Raw genomic sequence first — 22917 nt, forward strand, 5'->3', positions numbered from 1 at the left:
AGGTGGAGTGGTTAGCGGTTTTAGGGGTAAGCCGAAGCGGTTAATAACCGCTAACCACTAACCGCTTACCCTGATATATCATATATATATATATATATATATATATATATATATATATATATATATATATATATATATATATATATATATATATATGGTACATAATAAATAATAATAATAATATACCAAACAATGTCATTTTAGTCCATTTGATATAGGGTTTAATGAAATTAATTTTTATTCATAATAATAATAATGATGATAATAATAATAATATTATTGAGCTTTGTTCAATTTTGAAGCATTTTACGTGTTTAAAAAAGACCCAAAATCATATAAAATATGCACTAAAAAGATGTTCAAACAAGGTCCAAAACATCAAAATAGGCAAACTCTTAAAATGTGACTATGCAATGGGTTTATAAGTTTCAAATTTCAATAACCGATAACCGGCGGTCATTTTAAAACCGTTAACCTCTTAAGGTGGAGCGATCGTGGTTATGAAAATTCAAAAATCGCCTAAGAAGGTTGCGGTTAGTGGTTATAAATAATAATCACTAACCGCAACCCGCTTGTACACCTTTATATATTATATTATTATTCTACATTTATACATTTATTTTATTGGATTGACGTGACAATCTATCTACTCTTGTATTAGCCGTATTAGAATAAAAAAACAAAAATTAAAAACGATAACTTTATTAAATCAGTCTAATAAGTAATAATATGGGATTTGATGAGTTGAGAGTGTGGTAGGATGTCATGTAGTCGCCCATTCTACTTAGAAAAACAATCCCCCATAATTGGTTGTCAAAGAAACCCCCAAACTAATAGTCAAAATCCAACTACTGTCCTTCACCCGGTTTGACTTCCTGGGTACGTTGAATCGTTGATCATGGAGATACATATAGAGAGTCAGCGTGGAACAACTTAAAAAAAAAAAAAAAAAAAAAAAAAAAAGGAAAAAAGAAAGAAAAAAAAGGCTTGAGCAATTAATACTTGACTCGGCATGATATAGTTCTATTTTTGTGTCACGTTAGCACCAATAATACATATAATAAAATTTATATTATTGAATTAAAAATAATTATTAAGATGAACTGAGAGATTTCATGTAGAGCTATTTAAGATGAATTAATTTTTAAAAATGGTATTAATTAATGATAAATATGAGCTACAGAATATGATCATACACAAAAATATAAAAATATATCTGAAAAAAAGAAAATTGTAGAGAAAGAAACTTGTGAAGATGTGGGATATTCTAATAATAATCTACGATTTAACGTTGACAAGGGTCCTATAACTAATATAGGAAGAATTAATGACCGTGGCATTCACAGATTGTGCAAGTAAAACTCAAATTCGCTTTCGCAATTTGCACATGCATTACCGTCTCTTTCTCTCCGCGGCCAGCCAGTGTGGATACTTAGCTCTGTAGTCTCTGCCACCTGAATGAAATCTGGACCCAGGCGGCTCGGAAATGGAGGCGTCTGTACAGAATTCTATCTGGGACAGTGTGAGAGAGCTGACCCAGGTGGCCCAGCGAAAGGGCAGCGATCCTCTGCTCTGGGCGTTGCAGTTGTCTTCGAGTTTGAGCTCGGCGGGAGTGGCTCTGCCCTCCGTGGAACTCGCGGATGTGTTGGTGTCGTATATTTGCTGGGACAACAACCTTCCCATTCTCTGGAAGTTCCTGGAGAAGGCGCTTATGCTGAGAATCGTGCCGCCTATGCTTGTTCTTGCTCTGCTCTCTACCAGGTTTGGTGTCTCTGTTTTGTATGGCTTTCTGGGTTTTGTTTTGTTTTGTTTTGGTTTTTTGGCTGTTTTGGGGGATATTCTTTGGTGGGTATTCGGGAAAGTGTGTGTCTCTTTTTGTTTTCTTTGGACTGTTTGATTCTTTTTGCACTTTGTGTGTTATTCGATGAGTTTCAGCGGCACTTTTGGTCTGTTTTCTGCGCTGTGTTTGGTTCCTCGGAAAATGGAGGAAAATAAAGGAGTGCCTAAATTCAGACTGTATTTGTTTTTTTGTTTTTTTTGTTTGTTTTTGTTCTCCAGAAGCTGAAAATTGTATCTCAGCCAGGCAATTGTCTTGAGCTCATGAGTGGAGTTTCTTGTATTCTTAGTTTTTCAATTTTTAGAAAATTACAGGATAAAGGTGCTGTTTTTCTTTCTATTCCCCCCATTGTTCTCTCTCTCTCTCTCTCTCTCCAGTGGTGACTTTTATTCTTTCCTATGTTTGTTAGTACGAACTCGTTTTTCTTTTTGGTTAGATAAATCATTTTTGACAGATTGTTTTCTTAACTTTCTTTCTCGTCGTAACAAATTATTTCCATTCGGAAGTTGACCTTTGCGTCTAATGCTATATTCTTATTTGCTTAAAAAATGTAAGTGTTTTCGTAGTATTTTGATGGCTTTGCTTTCCTTCAAGATCCAAATGGAGGGTTTGATCATTTGTTTGAAATATTTCATTAACATCTTTTCTTCTTACGTTTTACTCTTGGAGACACTGTAATTTTTCTTGTTTACCTCTGCAAAGTGGTTGATTTATCTGCCAAAAATGAAAAAGTGATCCACGCATAGAATTGTGGTTCAACTATCTTGTTTCTGGCACATTCACATTCGTAGTGGCAAATTTTTTCTACAGGGTCATTCCAATTCGACATTCTCGGCCAGCTGCATATCGGCTTTATCTTGAACTCCTGAAGAGACATGGTTTTACACTTAAATATCAGATAAATGGGCTGAATTATGGGAAGTGAGTTATATTTATTTACTTACATATTTATGTTTTGGGTTCACGAGAAGAACGGAGCCATTTATTTCCTGCTTGCTTCACATTGTCAACATCATTTTGCTTGTATTGTGTTGCCAAGAGCCAATAATTATTCTTGTGTGCTGGCAGAAAATGTTATATTTCATCTTGCACCACATAACAAAGTCAAATATAGGAAAAGCTAAATACTTGAAACTTTGAAGTTTATTGTAATATATCAACTGAAGATTTTCAACTCTTTTTTCTAGTGCTGTTCCAGTTTCCACCATGAGGAGTGAGGACCGACAGTCACCTCCTATTTGAAAATTATATGCTGGATAATCATTAAACTTTCATACTCAAAACAGCGTAGAAGTACTTAAAGAGTGTCTGTAGGAAACATCCAGTCACTACTTGCCCCTGCCAGGATACCTAGCCTTTCCAAATTGTCAAAGATGGCTGTGGAAAGAAAAACTAGAATTTGAGATGCCAAACTCGTTGAACATTCTTCTCATTTAGGAAACCATGCCAACATTATCTTTCCCATTGCTACACCCTATCCTTTTATGTATAGTATCTCTGCCATGGATGTCCTTACAGTGCTAGCAAGTCTTTTTGCTCCTGTGGTTATCTTCAATTAACAGTCAGTTAATTGGGTGCTCGACCTACTTGATTCAAAAGCCAGCAAGGCCTCATTGTTTCATCCCTTCATGTGTCCTCAGACGACTTAAACAGCTCTGGTTTATGACATATAAAGCTTAAGGTACATAAAAGAAATGGAGAGTTAAAAATGAGGAAACTGCAGCTCCCTTATTTCATTTTGTCTTAATTAATTCACAAATTTTATCACTTGAAAAAAAGAATCACAAAATTTTAATGTTTCTATGGCATTTCAATTTTTTGTGTTACACATGAATTTTATAATAATAATAATAATAGAAGAAGTTGACGATTCAAGTGTGATGAAGTTGTTCTGATTATGTTTTAGGTTTCTATCTGTTAATCAGTTCACAACTTTTTAACAAGTTTTTATGACATGTTTATTTATATGTTTTCACATGAATTTCTTAATAATAATATTAGAACTCCACAATTCAAGTATGAATGAAATTGTTCTCATTGTATCATACAGCTTGCTAGTTCATTGAAAAGTTGGGTCATCTTTTAATTTGTAGTTTCTAACCTATTTTCTTCATGCAGGGTCATGAAATCAATAGATGCTGTCCTTCATCTTTCACAGAGATTTGGCATTCCCACGAATGAACCTGGGATTCTTGTGGTTGAGTTTATCTTTTCAACTGTGTGGCAGTTGCTTGATGCAACATTAGATGATGAAGGTTTGCTAGAACTTACCCCAGAGAAGAAGTCCACATGGGCAGCTAAATCTCAAGAAATGGAAATTGATCATCATGATAGTTATGATGAGAAGAGGGCTGAACTTCAAGAGAGATTGCAGAATGTAAATACTGCGATGGCCATTGAGTTAATAGGGCAATTTCTGCAAAATAAAGTAACTTTGAGAATTATTTACTTGGCTCGTCGGAACATGTATGTACATTGTGGCCTTTAATAAATTGCCTCTCAAATGTTGTGCATTTTACTTTAATTGTGTGTTAATATAATCACACTGGGTCACTATCGTGCTTGGTTAGTCAAGCATTTGATAGGAAGTGTTATTAATTGACCTTTATGTGATTCTTTTTGGACAAAGTAATATATTCTATTAGAGAAGTTTCGAAAAAGAGTCCTATATCTTCGGTATCAGTTTCATGAATCCTGCTTTGTTATTCCATTCAATTTCATTTGTTGTAACACTAGTATATGAAGTCATAACTAACATGTCTGTTCATAACTACCTTAAATCATTTTTCTATTTGGCATCTTAAATGGAAGACTGTTCTTTAAAAAAAAAAAAAAAAAACCATAAATGGAATATATTTGTTTAATGCATCCCTGCCGCTTTGTCAGGTCCACACATTGGGTAGATTTCATTCGGCGATTAAGGTTGCTTGAAGCAAATTCATCAGCATTAAGAAATTCCAAAGCCCTAACTCCCGAGGCTCTTCAGCAGTTGACTTCAGATACTCGAATAGTCTTGTCCCGAGAATGCAAAACAAGCTCACTACAAAAGTTCCATGCAGTTATGGCTTTTGGATCTCTATCTTCCTCTTCTAGTCTATGCCAAGGAGCTAGCTGTACTGCTCTTTGGCTTCCTCTTGATCTTTTATTGGAAGATTTCATGGATTTATATCAAATTGATGCAACAAGTGCTATTGAAATAATTACCGGTAAAGTCAGATCTTGTTCTTAGTCCTTGGCATCTAATTTTAATTGAAATGATGTTACATCCATTCTTACAAATCCAATGTCTGCAAGAATTAAAAGTTTAGGGTTTCTTTCATACGTGCAGGTTTGATTAAAACCCTTAAAGCAATAAACGGCACCACCTGGCATGACACCTTTTTAGGTCTTTGGATAGCAGCTCTTCGTCTTGTTCAAAGGGTTAGAATTAATCATAGCTGTACTAAAACGTTTATTTTTTTTCTTTGGGTGCATGCTAAATATTTTAGACATAAGTTATGAAATTATTTCAATCCTTTTTTGATTCCACACAATGATTTCTTGTAGCATCTAACTATGGCTTCCTACTTCTCGAATACTCCTTAGCGTTAGACCTGAATCAAATGGTAATGGTTTTAGAAGTTTGTGTCTCAAATTGATCATTGAGTTTTCTTCCATATTCTAAATGATCAGTAATCTGAAACTTTTAATAAGAAATTTTGTTCTACTTTCTAAGCAACATGTTTGGGGAAAAAGTGTCTTGGTTGAGTGAAGTACCATGTTCAATCTCTAGAGTGAAGGGAGTATCACTATCTAGATTTTCAGTGGATATCATATGTATTTTATTCTAAACATGTTATATTGATTGCGATTTCTTATTTATTTCGTTCTCTTAAAAAGTATTTTTTCTTGTTAGGAAAGGGATCCCATTGAGGGTCCTATGCCTCGCCTTGATACTCGCTTATGCATTCTATTGTCTATCACACCACTTGTGATTGCCGATCTCATTGAGGAGGAGGAAAGTGCACCAGTTGATGAAACAGAATGTAGCTCCACTAATCATTGGAAAGACAAAAAGGATTCAGGGAAGCGCCGCAATGATTTGGTCTCCAGCCTACAGATGCTAGGGGATTATCAGGGCTTGTTGACTCCACCTCAATCTGTTGTTGAAGCAGCCAATCAGGCTGCTGCGAAGGCAATATTTTTTGTTTCAGGCATCAATGTGGGGAGCGCATACTTTGAGTGCATCAGTGTGAAAGACATGCCTATTAACTGTTGTAAGTAACATTTAGTTCTTATTAATCATCAATGATTGCTCAGAAAAGAAAACCCATCAATGATTAATGAAAATTAGTCGAAAAGTGTGGACCAGCATAGCAATGTTGCAGATATGGTCTAGGTGCATATGGTAGTGACTAGTGAGGCCTACTCATGGTGCCTCCTGAAAGTACTTGTAATTCACTGTGAATGGTACTGTAAACACCTCTGTTATTTCAGCTTACTTTCTTTACTGGGAAAAGTGAATTTATGATGTATCCAATTGCTCAAACGATTAAATGAAATGATCTTTGGGAAAAAAATAAGTAAAATAATAGATGAACTAAACATTTTCCTTGGGTTGGACCCTTGGAACTTTTCAGGGCACCTCCATCCATTGTTCTATCTGTAGTCTGTTCTAGCATTCTAGTTGAACATCCAGATTCTTTCCCCATTATTACTAATTATCTTAGTTTTTGGCCAAGTGCTTTCCTAACTCCAGTATTCTTCAATCCATGAGTACCTTGAAGTTTCTGTCTGTTGTATTCTTTTGATGGGACCAGTGTTAGTCTTTGTGACATAACCTTTAGGTTTTTCTAATTGTAGTTTTATACTATTATTTCAGCTGGAAACATGCGTCACTTGATAGTTGAGGCTTGTATTGCGAGAAATCTACTGGACACATCTGCATATCTCTGGCCAGGCTATGTGAATGGACGCATCAATCAAATACCTCATAGTGTGCCTGCTCAAGCACCTAGTTGGTCATCATTTATGAAGGGCGCTCCACTTACTCCAGTATTGATAAATGCTTTGGTTTCAACTCCTACTTCAAGGTATAAGTGCCTGTGCTTCTTAATCTTATTTTAGTTGATGAATCTATATCATGTTTTTCTCTTTGAAACTTTCTATAACAAGGTATTTATCTACGATTCACCCTGTTCAGTTATTTTCTGATTAGAGGTTTGTCTCTGCTCCTCTGCTAGCTCTTGAAACCCACAGTTGACATAACATGTCCCCTCAATAAAATTTTATTTGGAAACATTGTATTGGTATGATTTGGGTTCTTAAATTTGCTTGTTCTAGAGGGGTGCTTTAAATGGTAAATTCTATCAATATTCTGTCTTGAAACACATGCTCAATAACTATTCAGATGGTTGTTGGACATTCCAATTTGCCAAACTCGTGAATTTTTCAAAATATGTGTAATGGATAATTCCTTCAGCCATTAATAATTAGAGTCATTCACTTAATAAATGTTGGTTCCAATATACAAAAGATATATAGATGATCTCTATGTGCTCAGCTTTCAGATTACTTTTTAATTTCTTTGACACTGGCCTGGTCTTCAGTTACTCGTTTTTCCTTCCTGAAGCCAGGTATATCAAATGCTCCTTTTTTTTTTTTGTTTTGTAAATTTTGCCAAGGGTAAATCCACTGAATTTAAGCTCATGGATTTGATGGAAGCTTAGCAGAGCTCGAGAAAATATTCGAGATTGCAGTCAATGGATCAGATGATGAGAAGATATCTGCTGCTACGATACTTTGTGGGGCCTCCTTAATTCGGGGTTGGAATATACAGGTAATGAACTTGAATTTATTGCATACCATATCTAAATTCTTTGTTCCTCAGTAGCAACATAAGTAGTCTCATTACCCTTGCATACTACTGATACCTAACATTTCTTCATATTTTTTCATTTGATTTTTGGTGATATCTGAACCACCCAACTACCCTAATTCAAGGTCTGCATTTCATGCAGGAACACACTGCTCATTTCATTGTTAGATTATTGTCTCCTCCAGTTCCTCCAGAATATTCTGGGACTGACAGTCATTTGATCAGTTACGCTCCAATGCTGAATGCACTAATTGTTGGAATAGCATCTGTTGATTGTGCTCACATTTTCTCTCTACATGGCTTGGTATGTTTAGTTTTCTCTCATCCAAACAGTCTCTGAAAAAAGATGATATCATTTTTGGTTTGGCTAGAATTTCTTGGATGAGGAATGACACTTTATGTGTAGTTGTTTCTCTTTCCCTCAGTGCTTTATTTGGTTTTAAGATGGTTTTTTCATGTGCAATGAAAATCAGTAAATGGTTGCAACAATGTGAGTGATATCATTCAAGCAGGAGGTAGAATCAGGGAAGGCCAACAGAATTTAAACTAAAACTGTGATGTAAGACACGATGGCCTGCAATTTAATAATGTTAAGACTCTTAGTAAGCAGTACCACGACTAGGCTTGCTTGCACAGGACTGAAGAGATCAGTTGAGTGTCTTCTTTTGCTATGAAATGGAGCATAATTATCAAATTAAAAGAGGAAACAGCGAGTAGGGGCTCAAGGAACAAAGTCAGTTGTCAGAAGTTTCTATTTTTTGTGGTTTAATACTATAGGTATATTTTTTTATTATATCTAGCCAAGTGTTGAGCCTTCAATTAAATTGAATTGGAATTGTATTGTATTGTATTATTTTCAAACCCAGCAATTCAACTCAAAAGAGGGTGTTAGTGACTAGGAACTCCATGTCAGCCATAAAATAATGTTTTTTGCTTTTCTAAATTTCTTCCCAGGTTCCACAACTTGCATGTTCACTGATGCCAATCTGTGAGGTTTTTGGTTCATGTGTGCCTAATGTCTCATGGACTCTTACAAATGGGGAAGAAATTTCTGCTCATACTGTGTTTTCAAGTGCATTTATTCTTCTTTTGAAGCTATGGAGGTTTAATCATCCTCCTCTTGAACATGGAGTAGGAGATACACCCACAGTTGGATCCCAACTAACTCCTGAATACCTCCTATTATTACGAAACTCCTACCTAGTATCTTCCGGGAATGTCAACAAGAATCGAAATAGGAGAAGACTCTCAGCAGTTGCAAGTTCATCATCTCCAGAACACGTTTTTGTGGACTCATTTCCAAAATTAAAAGTGTGGAATCGGCAGCATCAGGCATGTATAGCTTCAACCCTCTCTGGTCTTGTTCATGGAACCCCAGTTCATCAGATTGTCGATGGGCTTCTTAATATGATGTTCAGGAAGATTTGTCGAGGAAGCCAATCCTTAACATCAGTTACATCTGGGAGTAGTAGTTCTTCTGGGCCTGGAAATGAAGATACGTCTCTAAGACCTAAATTGCCCGCCTGGGACATTCTGAAAGCTGTTCCCTTTGTGGTTGATGCTGCCTTAACAGCCTGTGCTCATGGAAAACTTTCTCCTCGTGAACTGGCTACAGGTTAGTCTGGTGCCCGTGTTTGATTTGCTGTTGGCTTTTGCTAGTTATACAGGCTCATTCCAGGGGAATAAATCAAATCATTTTTATTTTTACAAATTTTAAATTTTGCCTTAGATTCCAAGATGCTCTTTGCAACACTAACTGGAGTTTATCCAATGGTGTATTTAATATATCCTCAAATTGCCATTATTGATTTGACTCGTGAATCAATGAAAAAAACTAGTTATTTGTTTGATTTGATGTAGCATCCAAGTGTTGATCAAAACAGTTATCTTTTCAGAGATGTAAGACTGCAATTTATAACTTTTAATTATTTTCAGGTCTTAAAGATTTAGCTGATTTTCTTCCTGCATCTTTGGCAACCATTGTGATCTACTTCTCTGCCGAAGTAACTAGAGGTGTTTGGAAACCAGTTTTCATGAATGGAACAGATTGGCCCAGTCCTGCGGCAAATCTTTCCAATGTTGAGGAACAGATTAAGAAAATCCTAGCTGCTACTGGTGTTGATGTCCCAAGTCTTGCTGCAGGTTTTCTCTTGTTACCATCATAACTTCTCAATAATTAGGTTTGTTTTAAGGAGTTTGCATGTCTAGACATGAGTGAAAGACCTTTACTTCTGCTGCATGTCTGCCATGTGCATATAGTTGTCAATGACATCCAATGTCAGAAGCTTTGTACTACTACATCTAATCAAACCTGATTAATATCATTACTTAAAATCTCCTATTTAGGATTTCAAGCTGTGTCGATCAAAATTCATCCTTGTTTGCCCCCCCCCCCCCAAAAAAAAAACCGAAAAAAGGGTGAATGTTCAGTCATAAGATATGATTATGAGCTATTGAAATTTGTTTTTCGAATTGTTTTTTTTTTCTTTTCTTTTCATATATAGAGTTAGTTCTTTCAGTATTTTGATTGAGAAATGGTTCCCTCAGGTGGAAGCTCTCCATCTACACTTCCGCTTCCCTTGGCTGCCTTTGTAAGCCTTACTATAACCTATAAAATTGACAGAGCCTCGGAACGTTTTCTCAATTTAGCTGGCCCAGCCTTGGAAACCCTTGCAGCAGGCTGTCCGTGGCCTTGCATGCCAATTGTGGCTTCCCTGTGGACCCAAAAGGCAAAGCGCTGGAGTGACTTCCTTGTCTTTTCTGCATCTCGAACTGTCTTCCTCCACAACAGTGATGCAGTGGTTCAGCTCCTTAAAAGCTGCTTTGCAGCCACACTTGGTCTGAATGCTACGCCTATCTCAAGCAGTGGTGGTGTTGGAGCACTTCTTGGCCATGGCTTTGGATCCCATTTCTGTGGTGGGATTTCTCCTGTTGCCCCGGGTATTCTTTATCTGCGTGTTTATCGATCCATTAGAGATATTGTGTTCATAACAGAAGAGATTGTTTCTCTCTTGATGCATTCTGTTAGGGAAATTGCATCTGGTGGGCTTCCTAGAGAGAGATTAGAGAAGTTAAGGATGAGTAAGATTGGAATGAGATACAGACAGGTTTCACTTGCCGCAGCAATGACTCGGGTCAAACTCGCAGCTGCTCTTGGGGCTTCTTTGGTATGGTTATCTGGTGGCTTGGGTCTGGTTCAATCCTTGATAAAAGAGACTTTGCCTTCTTGGTTTATATCAGTTCACAGATCTGAGCAGGAAGAAGGGTCGGAAGGGATGGTTGCAATGCTTGGGGGATATGCTCTTGCCTACCTTGTAGTACTTTGTGGAGCTTTTGCATGGGGTGTTGACTCAACATCATCTGCATCAAAACGGCGTCCAAAAATCCTTGGAACCCACATGGAATTTCTGGCAAGTGCACTTGATGGGAAAATATCACTTGGTTGTGATTGGGCTACTTGGCGTGCTTACGTCTCGGGATTCGTGACATTAATGGTGGGTTGCACGCCGAATTGGGTGCTAGAGGTTGATGTAGAAGTGTTGAAGAGACTAAGTACCGGGCTGAGACAGTGGAACGAGGAGGAGCTTGCTCTTGCTTTGCTGGGGATTGGTGGGGTTGGTACGATGGGGGCGGCTGCCGAGCTGATAATTGAAAATGAGATGTAAATTACTTTTTCCTCTCTTTCGATTCACTCATTTAGGTCTACTATGTAGAATGTAACTGTACATTAATCCCTCGTAGGAAAGTTTTGCAGTAAGAAACTTCCATTTGTATAGCAAAAGATTCTGAAGTTTGGTTAATGGAAAAACTTTATCCTCAAGAACACTGGGGAATTTTGTCCAAAAAGAGGTTGAGTTTATGCGTCTTCAACCATAACTTGATATTAATTGGGACGTGTTGGTCAGCCAAATAATGCCAGCTTCTGCTATTTCTCCGTTTTGGAACTTTTGGGTATTTTCCATTGATATGAAGCATAATATGAGGTGAAGTGATCGATCTCAGATTTAAAAAAGAACGGTTGAGATTTAAAGAAATTTATATAATAGAAAACCTTAAAATTTCTAGAAGATACTGATTCCAAGAAAAGAATTTGGCTTAATTAGGTGTTGTAAAAAAATTAGTGTAGTTTTTTTAATGGTCCAGATTTAATTATATAACAAGATTTCCTATGGTTCGAACATGCAAGTATGCATGCATGCAATATCACGTTGACGTATACAAATTAATGCAACGTGATTGGAATGGCAAGCTTGCCAAATGCAGAGTACATAAACCAATGCAGTTACAGATGTTCAAAAATTGATCACGCTACATTTAACCAATTTGACTATTTCTTCTCTGACCGATTATACTCCAAATTTCACGTCAAAACCAAATATATATATATATATATATATATATATATCGGAAGAAAGAAAAAGACACTCTGTTCTCTCTGTTTTCAAAAGAACTTAAGGCATTGTATTACCGGAAAATGGCCGAGTCCGCTGAAAGAAGCATATGGGACAGCGTGATAGAGCTGACCAAGGAAGCCCAAGAAAAGGGTAGCGACCCTCTTCTGTGGGCAATGCAGTTATCCTCGTACTTGAACTCGGCGGGAGTGTGTGTGACTCTGCCCTCAACAGAGCTGGCGGATGTGTTAGTTTCCTACATTTGCTGGGAAAACAACGTTCCCATCTTGTGGAAGTTCCTAGACAAGGCCTTGGTCCTCAACGTCGTGCCGCCTATGCTTGTTCTTGCTTTGCTTTCTACAAGGTTTGCGGTTTTCGATCTGTTTCTATTTTGTTTTGGATGCTTTCGAAATCTTGCCTTCTTGGGTTCTTGGAAGTGGGTCTTTGTGGAATGCTCATTTGGTTGCATGGCGCTGTTTTGCAAAGCGGAAAACATCTCTATCAAAAGTAACTTACTTTTGGACCTTTAAATCTGGGTATTTGGAAATTATGGTGAAAAGGGTTGTATTATATCAAGAAAGTTGTTTCTTATTTTCGTAAATCATACATTCATGAAAGTTGTATTACTAGTTTCTTTGAAAATGAAATTCAATGGAAATCTCTATTCATTAACTTGAAACTTTAAATTCTAATTAGCTATTTGATGTAAATGTAGTACTCGGGAAAAAAAAAAAAAAAAAATTGGTCCATTTAAATATTTAGAAATGACTGCTGTGAAAAATAGAACCTGATACTTTTATGTAGCTTGACAGCTAATGTGAAAATTGATATTTTCTGGCGTAATTATTGTAAAGTGGCAGCTCATTCTGCCAAAAACTTCACTCTTTGTTTTTTGTATCTTTAATTTTTTTTTTTTTTTTTTTTTGCTGACATAATTTAATTCTATCTTAAAATAATTGTTGTTTCCTAGTTGATTAATTGCATAGTTTGATGTCAAAGTCCTGGTCATTCATTTACAGGGTTATTCCAAGTCGACTTGTCCAGCCAGCAGCGTATAGGCTTTTCATGGAGCTCCTTAAGAGACATGTTTTTACTCTTAAATCCCAATTAAATGGGATGAATTATCAAAGGTAGGATATAATTTTTTGTTTTGTATATCATGTGAGCCTAACTGGGTTATTTGTGGTCTTTTTTAAATAATGTCTAAGTTAGTGTTATGTTGCTTGTATCTTGCTTCATAGAACAATTCTGAAGATAGGAAACACAAAATGCTTAAAACTTTCAAGGATATAAGATCTATATAACTATGAAGATTCCAGTAAAGTAAGAAATGTTGCTAGAGTTCTGCTAATAAAACCAGAGGCTGCCCTCTTTTGAATAATTATTAATTCAGAATTTTGTATTTTTAAGACATATTCTGGAAGACGCATGGATGTCGCTCAAAAAAACATGCCTTGGCTTTATTTAGTTCTTTATCTACCTTTGAAAGGCTACAAAGCACTTGTATCTGAGCATCAGTAGGCAACAAATTGAGGCAACAAGAATATATGCTATCACTTTTTTGCAATGCTTTACATATTTTTTTGGAAGTATTGTCTTTGAAATGCATATACACATTTATTGTCAAACATATTCAGAGGATATGCTATCTATTGTGATTTTTTCAAAATATCAATGGACTGTGTGATTATGGCTTTTTAGTGGGTTGTAAGATGGTACTCAAAACCTCCATCATCTAATAGCCAATTATTCTTTACATTTTTGTCCTTCTTATGTAAAAGTCTTAGGCTGTCATGCCAAATGCAAGACTTAAATTGTTGGGAGCAAAATTTTGAAGGACAGGAACCATTACAAGATCTCCCATTCCAACACCCTACTTTGGCAAGACTGTAACATAAATTATTTTTCAATTTCCATGTAAATAAACTTGTTTGCAATTAATTAGTATATTTTTCTCCTCTCTCTATTCTCTACTAGAATTGCTTTAAAGTGAAGTTGATCTTGTTGAGATTATTGCTGTTGTTCCGTTCCATAAATTATTCCACTTATTGTGGGTTTTCATTGACAATTGCTAGTGCATCTTCTTTACACAGGGTTATGCAATCAATAGATACTGTTCTTCAGCTTTCCCAGATATTTGGTATGCAAACAAGTGAAGCTGGGGCTATTGTTGTTGAGTTCATTTTTGCAATTGTGTGGCAGTTGCTTGATGCATCATTAGATGATGAAGGGTTGCTGGCAAATACCTCAGAAAAGAAGCCTAGATGGGTAACTAATCCTCATGATATGGAAATAGGTCGGCATGATAACTATGACGAGAAGCAGACCGAACATCATGAGAGGATGCAGAAATTTAACACTGTGATGGCTATTGAGCTAATTGGGCAATTTCTGCAAAATAAAGTAACTTCCGGGATTCTTAACTTGGCGCGCCAAAACATGTACATGCTTTCCTCTCTTAGTAATTGGTTCTTCACACTTGATTTACTGTTATTTGGCCATTTCGTGTGAGTGAAAGCAGACTAAAGTCCAACAGAAGTTCACTCTGGACAGAGTTTTCTCCTACTTATTTGTGTCAGCTACATATATTAGAGATTGTGATTTTACATCATTTAGGATCACAGCTCTTACTGTATTATTTTCCATATATTTTCTTTTTCTGTTCATTCCCTTCCATCCTTCCTTAAGTCCCATAGGATTGATCTGCTATAATTTTGACCCATGTATGAAATGTCAGATTGATTTTTTGAACAAAATTAACATATGATATCTTAAATCCCTTGTATGATGATGATAGCAGGGATCACCATCCAATTATCATTAAGTTCTTTGTGAGAATTTATTTAGTTACAGATTCAGGTTCTAATGAAGAAATCCCATATTCTTTCCAAAAGAAAAAAGAAACCCTTTTAAGAAATTCAAATGACGCTTAACACCATCATGTCCTGCCAATGATCATTAAGCCTATGACATCTTCACCCCATAACTTGAGGTGGTGAGTGAGCTCATGATTTCAAATCCCATTGGGTGTGTGAGTTAATTGCCAAGCAACAACTAAGAGAGAAAATAAAATTAAAAAAACCATGTCTTTTCACTAGTAGGTTACTTAGTTTCCTGCTTGCACTTAATCTTGAATGCGTGATTTTTGCTTAACATTCACTGCCCCTTTGTCAGGTCCACGCATTGGGAAGGTTTTATCCAGTGCTTACATCTGCTTGCAGCAAACTCATCAGCATTGAGAGATGCGAAGGTTACAACTCCTGAGGCACTTCTGCAGTTGACTTCATATACTCACATGGTCTCTCGAGAAAGCAAATTAAAGTCAATGCAAAAGTTCCATGACACTGTTGCTATTGGACCTTTGGCTTCTTCTGCTGTTCTGTGCAATGGGGCTAGTCATTCTTCTCTTTGGCTCCCTCTTGATCTGGTTTTAGAAGATGCTGTGGATTCAACAGAGATCAATGCCAGAAGTGCTATTGAAACTATCACCGGTAAAGAATATATTACTCTAAACAATTTTTTATTTTATTTTATTTTATTTTAAATGGTATAATTTTCTGCTCATAAAGCTGGTGTCTGTGAGGTATTGAGGTTTCATTTTGTGCAGGTTTCATTAAGGTCCTTCGAGTCATAAATTGCACCACCTGGCACAACACCTTTTTGCACCTGTGGATTGCAGCTCTTCGTCTTGTTCAAAGGGTTAGTTGGGGATCCTAACACCTTATGATGTTCAATAATTTTACTTTGGGAGGACCCACAATGGGGTAATTCCTTTTAAAATGGTGATGATGATGATGATGATAACAATAATAATAATAACAACAACAACAGCAGCAGCAGAATAACTCCTTTCTATGGTAAATGTTTTGACTTTTGGGGAAGAAGTTCATGCTTGGGTGATAAGTTTCCTATTGGTCTGAATTATATTCTATTACCATTGAACTGTCAAAGTTTCTTGTTACTGAATTGATCAACTGAAGCACCGAGTCGGTGAACAGAGTTTTATTTTTTGCATTTCAAATGGTATTCATATAGTTTTTCACCTTTCTAAAAACTACACTAATTGCTATTTCCATTTTAATTTTTCATGAATTGTTAGGAAAGGAATCCCATTGAGGCCCCTAGGCCTCGTCTAGATTCTCGCTTATGCTTGTTACTGTCTATTGCACCTCTAGTGGTTGTCGATCTTATTGAGGAAGAGGAAAGTGCAACACTTGATGAAACAGAATATGGCTCCACCAATCACTGGGAAGAGAAAATTGTTCCAGGAAAGTGTCGCATTGATTTGGTCTCCAGCTTACAGATGCTGGGTGATTACAAGGGCTTGCTGATTCCACCCCAATGCACTGTTTCTGCAGCAAACCAGGCTGCTGCAAAAGCGATGTTATTTATTTCAGGCATCGATGATGGAAGTGCATACTTAGAATGCATCAGTGTGAAAGAAATGCCAACTAATTGTTGTAAGTTTTAACAGATTCTCATCCATTATTTAAGATTTTTACAAAGCTTTCCGTAGGGGTAAATTTCAAACTTGAGTGGCGTAGCATTGTGATACTTTTGGTCTAGGGGCACAGTAGTGAACTCACTCTGCATGCCTGTTGAAAGTCGTCTGAAAGATATACCCATGCTTCTCATGTTCTATCGTCTTCTTGTATGATGTGTTTGATATCTGGTGATTGATGAAAGTGATCTCAAGCTAAAAAGGAACGAAGGAAGATAGCCAAGGTTTGCCTTGCAGTGGTGTAAAAACCTACTAAACCTACTCGTAGTTTTTTGTTACCGATATATCAATAGCAAGAGAGAGAAAATCTCAGGTAGTCAAACTATATGTTTACAGTAAAATCAGACAGTTATAATTTGATGCATCACACTTAACAACAATTGATTACTAGAGACCAAAAATATTTCCCAATATAGTTCTTTTTGTATTTTTATGTTGGCAACATTCCTTTATGACTAAAATGCATCCTTAATTCCCTAAGCTTGAGACTTATGATTTGTAAATGCAGATAAAAGTGTCATGTTTTGACACAAAGATGCAACTTTGGACACGACCACTCCAAAAAATCTACATGCAAGAACATGGCTATTTTGTGTGTCTTTGTCAATGTACATATTTGAGTGTCATTCACATGCAAAACAACCATAGATGGTAAAACATTTAAGAATTAGGTATTATTTGACAGATAACGTGTAACACATCCTTGAGTTCTCTGAATTTCCGAGGTGAATGAATGTCAATCCATTTATAAGTCTCATTGTCTAAGACAAAGGGACTTTAGTGTCATGTGCTCAAGTGTTCAACACATCAGTTTTCTAAAAAGTATTCTACAGATTATAGCTACCCATCACTTTTCATGTAACAGTGTTCTACAAATTATAGCTTGAACATAGTGCTCCATCCTATTTGTCATGTGGGACCTCTGTTTGTCTTTGTAGTATATATGAAGTATATATGTAATGCTTTCTTATCTAAGTTTTGTAGTATATTTTTAATGCTTTCTAATATTAGTTACATGTCCTTGGTTTTAGCTGGAAACATGCGCCATCTAATAGTTGAGGCTTGTATAGCTAGAAATCTACTGGACACATCAGCATATTTCTGGCCAGGTTATGTGAACGGAAACATCAATCAAATACCTCAGTGTGTGCCTGCTGAGGTGCCTGGTTGGTCATCATTAATGCAGGGGGCATCGCTTACTCCAGTAATGATAAATGCATTGGTTTCAAGGCCGGCTTCAAGGTATATGCACGCTTATTCCTAAGTCCAACCCAACCAAAATGAAATTAACACAAATAATTGTAATTAGCTACATGATTCCTTTATCCAGCTTATTGGTCCTCTGCATGAAAGAAGACTCCCTGATTCATTTCTCTAAACAATTCATTCTCATAATATGTGACAAAGTCTTTTTCTGGCCATCAACCTACTGTTGCCCTCCTCCTTTATCCACGTTTAGGACCAGCCCTTTGAAATTTAGCTTGGGTGGATTTAGTAATGGGGGCATTCCCAAAAATGAACTTGGGAACCTCTGACACCCTAAACACTTGACTCATCTGCTCTTTCTTGGTATAGTTACCATTAAAATGACCCTATTGCAATTAGTTTGTTTCGGCAACTTAGTATTGCCATAGTGTCAGTGTTAATTGATTCTAGAATCTTATTGTTCCAGCAGAGATCCTGGAGGTCAGGAGCATAGGATTATTTGACTAGGCCAACTTGGATGTAACATTTAGGGGGGCCCCAACAAATGGTCCATCCAACTTCAACATGTAAAAGACAATGGTAGTTATGGAGGTTGGACATTATAATTTGTGAAGTCAAAAAATAAAAATAAAAAAATCTCTAATTGTTTTTCCTTTGGCTGTTGATGCCATGACACAATACATTAATGGTGTTTTGGTTCAGTATATGAATGCATTACTTATTAGAATATAAATGATTAAATTCATCTCTTCCTATTAGCTTAAGCTTTTGGGATAAATGGTGATTTAACAAGGTATCGGAACAGAGGTCCTGAGTTCGAACCCTGTTTCCATCATTCACATCTCATTTCGATTAAAATATCCCATGTGTAGGGCTTCACCTATTAAGGGGGAGTTTAAGCCCATACGGGAGGAGAAATATTAGAATATAAATGATTAAATTCATCTCTTCTTATTAGCTTAAGCTTTTGGGATAAGGGGTGATTTAACATAACTATTACCTAATTTCTACAACTATGGCCTGGTCTTCGGTTACACCATTTTCTTTCCTGAAGCCAGGTATATCAAATGCTCTTTTTAGTAGATCTACTCAGGGTAAAGCAACTGAATTTAGGCTCATGGGTTTGGTGGAAGCTTAGCAGAGCTCGAGAAAATATTCGAGATTGCTATCAATGGATCAAATGATGAGAAGATATCAGTAGCGATGATTCTTTGTGGGGCCTCACTAATTTGGGGTTGGAATCTACAGGTTTGGATATTTGTCAAATTAAACAACTTTTATATTCATGTTCTTTAGAACTTTTGGTTTTTCCTAATTATTTGGTTATCTTTTCATTTTCACTTCATAATTTTTGTTTTCACTGGATTAAGAACAACTCCATTTACATGAAGGTCTGCATTTCATGCAGGAGCACACTGCTGATTTTATTATTAGATTATTATCTCCTCCAGCTCCTGCAGAGTACTCTGGGAGTGAAAGCCATTTGATAGCTTATGCTCCATTGCTGAATGAACTTATTCTTGGAATAGCATCCTCCGATAATCTTCATATTTTCTCACTACATGGCTTGGTAAATTTCGCTTCCTCTGACCCAAATATCTTCATCACATGGATAAGAAATGAAACTAATGTTGGTTTAATAGAAGTTTTGATTAAGTACAAAATGAATAGTACCTAAACAGTATATTTATCTCTCCTCATATTCTGTCTTCAAAGAATACTACCCTAAATGCTATACTTTGCTGCTAAGATGCTTTGTCATCTACGACTATCAATGGCTGCACCAATGTGATATGGCTTGACGGTGCTTTAGGGATGGCCAGACAGCCAGAAAATATGTAGATTAAAAAATTGATATAAGGCAAGATGGCCCATGCTTTAACTCGATTCTAGCTTCTTGGTGAAGCATAATGGTGGCAAGTTATTCTTGCAGTTGACCCAGACAGTTGAAATAATGTTTATAAGGGTTTTGTTTGAAATTAGCATCTTTCAACTACCGGATAAAGCATACATGTAAAACCGAACAGCGTTGGGGATCCAGGAAAATGAGGTTAATTCTGCATCAAGAAATGATTGAGTTGAATATATGGATCCTTTTGAGGTTTAACCCAGTAGCTTTATTATAGTATGTAGAAGAAGGGCAGAGCTGTGAACTAAGGTTCTTTTGTTTTTCTACTTCTATTGCCAGGTTCCACAACTCGCGTGTTCATTGATGTTAATCTGTGAGGTTTTTGGGTCATGTGTGCCCAACGTGTTGTGGACTACTGCAACAGAGGAAAAAATCTCTGCTCACGATGTGTTTTCCAATGCATTTAGTGTTTTTTTGAGGCTATGGAGGTTTAATCATCCTCCTCTTGAAAGGCGAGCAGGAGATGCAGCCGATTCCCGACCAACTCCCGAATACCTCCTACTATTCCGTAATTCCCACCTGGAATCTCCTGGAAATGTCCACCAGGGTCAAAATAAAAGGAGACTCTCAGCAGTTGCAAGTTCATCTACTCTACACCCCATATTTGTTGATTCATTTCCAAAACTAAAAGTTTGGCATCACCGGCATCTTGCATGCATAGCTTCGCCCCTCTCCAGACTTGAAGAAACCCCTGTTCATCAGACTGTTGATGAGCTTCTTAAAATTATGTTTACAAATATTCGCAAAGGAAGTCAGTCTGTGCACTCAGTTACTTCTGGAAGTAGTAGTTTCTCTGGAACTAAAGATGAAGACACCTTGCTGAGACTCAAATTACCCGCATGGGATATACTTGAAGCTGTTCCATTTGTAGTTGATGCTGCTTTAACAGCCTGTGATAATGGAAAACTTTCACCACGCGAACTAGCTACAGGTCAGTTTGATGTCCTTGTTCGATTTCTGTTGGTGACTTCACCTTTTTATATAGGTGCTACAGGCGGACAAGTTAAATGGTTTTAGATTTATAGAGCTGCTGTTGGCAATCTCATTGAAAGCCTATCTGATGGGATATTCTTAAACTTTCACAACGAACTGTTATTCATTTTACCTTGGAATTCGAATAGGTCAAGTGTAACTTTTTTCCAGTAAGCTGATGTGGCAACCAATTTTTTAGTTGAAACAGTTACTGTTCAGTATAGCTTGAACCAAATTTGTACTGTTGTAACCTAAATCTTTTGATATCTCAGGGCTTAAAAATTTATCTGATATTCTTCCTGCGTCTTTGGCATCCGTTGTAAGCTACTTCTCTTCTGAAGTAACCAGGGGTATTTGGAAACCAGTTTCTATGAATGGAACGGATTGGCCCAGCCCTGATGCAAATCTATCTAATGTTGAAGAACAGATGAAGAAAATCATAGCTGCCACTGGTGTTGATGTCCCAAGCATTGCTTCAGGTTCGTTTTACCACTATATGCTTATACATATGTGTTTGTGCTATTGTATGTGTGAAAACAATCTTAGGCCACGTTGTTAGCCCTCCAACTTTCAACTAAACTCCCCAACCCTTGAATCATGCAAGTCCTTTGATCCTGGGACCTTCTCCACGGGTGTTGTGCATGTATAAGCAGGGAAAACAATTTTTTTCAAAAAAAAAAAAAAATGTATGCCGTAATTAGCAGAATTTATCAAAAAAAATGTGGTTCTGGTTGATGGTGTCTAAAGTCGAAAGATTTGTAAGAGTCATTTGCAAAACCAGACATTACCATCGCGTTTATGTTCTATACTTTGGCTCAAGCTTTATGAATAAGAATTCTTCTCATAAATGTTTAGTACATTTTCAGAAATGAGCATTAGCAATAAATTGTTATCCATGGTTTCTCTTACATTTTCTAGAAACTGCCACTTCATATTCTGACTGTCTTGTGATTCCCACAGGTGGAAGCTCTACAGCTACACTTCCACTTCCCCTGGCTGCCTTTGTAAGCCTTACCTTAACTTATAAAGCCTCCGAACGTTTTCTCAGTTTGGTTACCCCAGCCTTGGAGTCCCTTGCTGCAGGCTGCTTATGGCCTTGCATGCCAATTGTGGCTTCCCTGTGGACCCAAAAGGCAAAACGTTGGAGTGACTACTTTGTATTCTCTGCATCTCGTACTGTCTTTCTCCAAAACCATAATGCTGTGTTTAAACTTCTTCAGAGCTGCTTTACTGCCACACTTGGCTTAAATGCCACCCCTATCTTAAGCAATGGTGGTGCTGGGGTCCTTCTTGGCCATGGACTTAAATCCCATTCATGGGATGGGTCCCCTGGTGCCCCTGGGGTTCTCTTTCTACACGTGTACCGGTACTTCAAAGGAACCATCTTGATCGCAGAAAATATTATTTCCCTCTTGATGGATTCTGTGAGAGCAATAGCAAGTAGAGGGCTTCCTAATGAGAGATTGGAGAAGTTGAAGAAGTTGAAGACAACCAAGAATACCATGAGATCTGGAGAGGTTTCACTTGCTGCAGCATTGCTGCGGGTGAATCTAGTGGCTTCCCTTGGGGCTTCTTTAGTATGGTTATGCGGAGGCTTAGGTCTGGTTCGGTCATTGTTTAAAGAACTTTTGCCTTCTTTGTTTATATCTTCTCACAGTTCAAAGTTGGGAGGAAGATCAGAAGGGATGATTGAAATGCTACAGGGATATGCACTCGCACACTTTGCCTTCCAATGTGGAGCTTTTGTTTGGGGTGTTGACTCATCATCAATGGCATCAAACTATCATCGAAAAATCCTTGGGGACCACATGGGATTCATAGCAGGAGCACTTGATGGGAAGATATCACATGGTTACGATTTGGCAACTTGGCGTGCCTATGTTTCACGGTTTCTGAGCTTGATGATAGATTACGCACCAACTTGGGTACTGGAGGCAGATTTAGATGTCTTGAAGAGACTAAGCAGGGGTTTGAGGCGGTGGAACAAGGGAGAGCTTGCACTGGCTTTGCTTGGTATTCGTGGGTTTGGTGCTATGGGTGCAGTTGCTGAGCTGATAATTGAAAACGAGTTGTAATTTCCATATTTTTTTTGTATTTAGTTTGTTTTTCCTTCCCTCTTTCATCTAAAATTGTTTTAAGAAGGTAATTGTATAACAGAGAATGCAGTGACATACTACTTCGGCATGCAGCAAAATTCTGCAGTAATAAGCTTCTGCTATTAGTCAATGTTCTGAATTTTGTTTG

At 37.1% G+C, this 22917-nt stretch overlaps 2 protein-coding genes across 2 annotated transcripts; both read left to right on the forward strand.

Moving 5' to 3' along the window:
- Positions 1-1327: 1327 nt before the first annotated feature.
- On the forward strand, positions 1328-11540 carry LOC133881950 (mediator of RNA polymerase II transcription subunit 33A). The gene is made up of 12 exons (XM_062321030.1): positions 1328-1761; positions 2648-2758; positions 3956-4303; positions 4724-5043; positions 5166-5257; positions 5733-6093; positions 6699-6909; positions 7541-7655; positions 7837-7998; positions 8649-9309; positions 9630-9836; positions 10242-11540. The coding sequence occupies exons 1-12, from the start codon at positions 1487-1489 to the stop codon at positions 11357-11359; spliced, it is 3981 nt and encodes a 1326-aa protein (XP_062177014.1). The 5' UTR covers positions 1328-1486; the 3' UTR covers positions 11360-11540.
- A 628-nt stretch (positions 11541-12168) lies between these two features.
- On the forward strand, positions 12169-22899 carry LOC133881969 (mediator of RNA polymerase II transcription subunit 33A-like). The gene is made up of 12 exons (XM_062321049.1): positions 12169-12449; positions 13105-13215; positions 14179-14526; positions 15260-15576; positions 15693-15784; positions 16185-16545; positions 17618-17828; positions 18926-19040; positions 19201-19362; positions 19981-20632; positions 20946-21152; positions 21634-22899. The coding sequence occupies exons 1-12, from the start codon at positions 12169-12171 to the stop codon at positions 22746-22748; spliced, it is 3972 nt and encodes a 1323-aa protein (XP_062177033.1). The 3' UTR covers positions 22749-22899.
- The last annotated feature ends 18 nt before the right edge of the window (positions 22900-22917 follow it).

The sequence above is a fragment of the Alnus glutinosa genome, chromosome 1 (genome assembly GCF_958979055.1).
Source record: "Alnus glutinosa chromosome 1, dhAlnGlut1.1, whole genome shotgun sequence".
Lineage (NCBI taxonomy): Eukaryota > Viridiplantae > Streptophyta > Magnoliopsida > Fagales > Betulaceae > Alnus > Alnus glutinosa.

What these genes read in the sequence shown, in the direction of transcription:
- LOC133881969 (XM_062321049.1), top strand. Translation starts at nt 12,169, where the DNA reads ATGGCCGAGTCCGCTGAAAGAAGCATATGGGACAGCGTGATAGAGCTG. An exon ending in TGCTATTGAAACTATCACCG is followed by an intron (nt 15,577 to 15,692) that starts GTAAAGAATATA and finishes CATTTTGTGCAG; the next exon opens with GTTTCATTAAGGTCCTTCGA. An exon ending in ACCACGCGAACTAGCTACAG is followed by an intron (nt 20,633 to 20,945) that starts GTCAGTTTGATG and finishes TTGATATCTCAG; the next exon opens with GGCTTAAAAATTTATCTGAT.
- LOC133881950 (XM_062321030.1), top strand. Translation starts at nt 1,487, where the DNA reads ATGGAGGCGTCTGTACAGAATTCTATCTGGGACAGTGTGAGAGAGCTG. An exon ending in TACTTGGCTCGTCGGAACAT is followed by an intron (nt 4,304 to 4,723) that starts GTATGTACATTG and finishes CCGCTTTGTCAG; the next exon opens with GTCCACACATTGGGTAGATT. An exon ending in TGCTATTGAAATAATTACCG is followed by an intron (nt 5,044 to 5,165) that starts GTAAAGTCAGAT and finishes TCATACGTGCAG; the next exon opens with GTTTGATTAAAACCCTTAAA.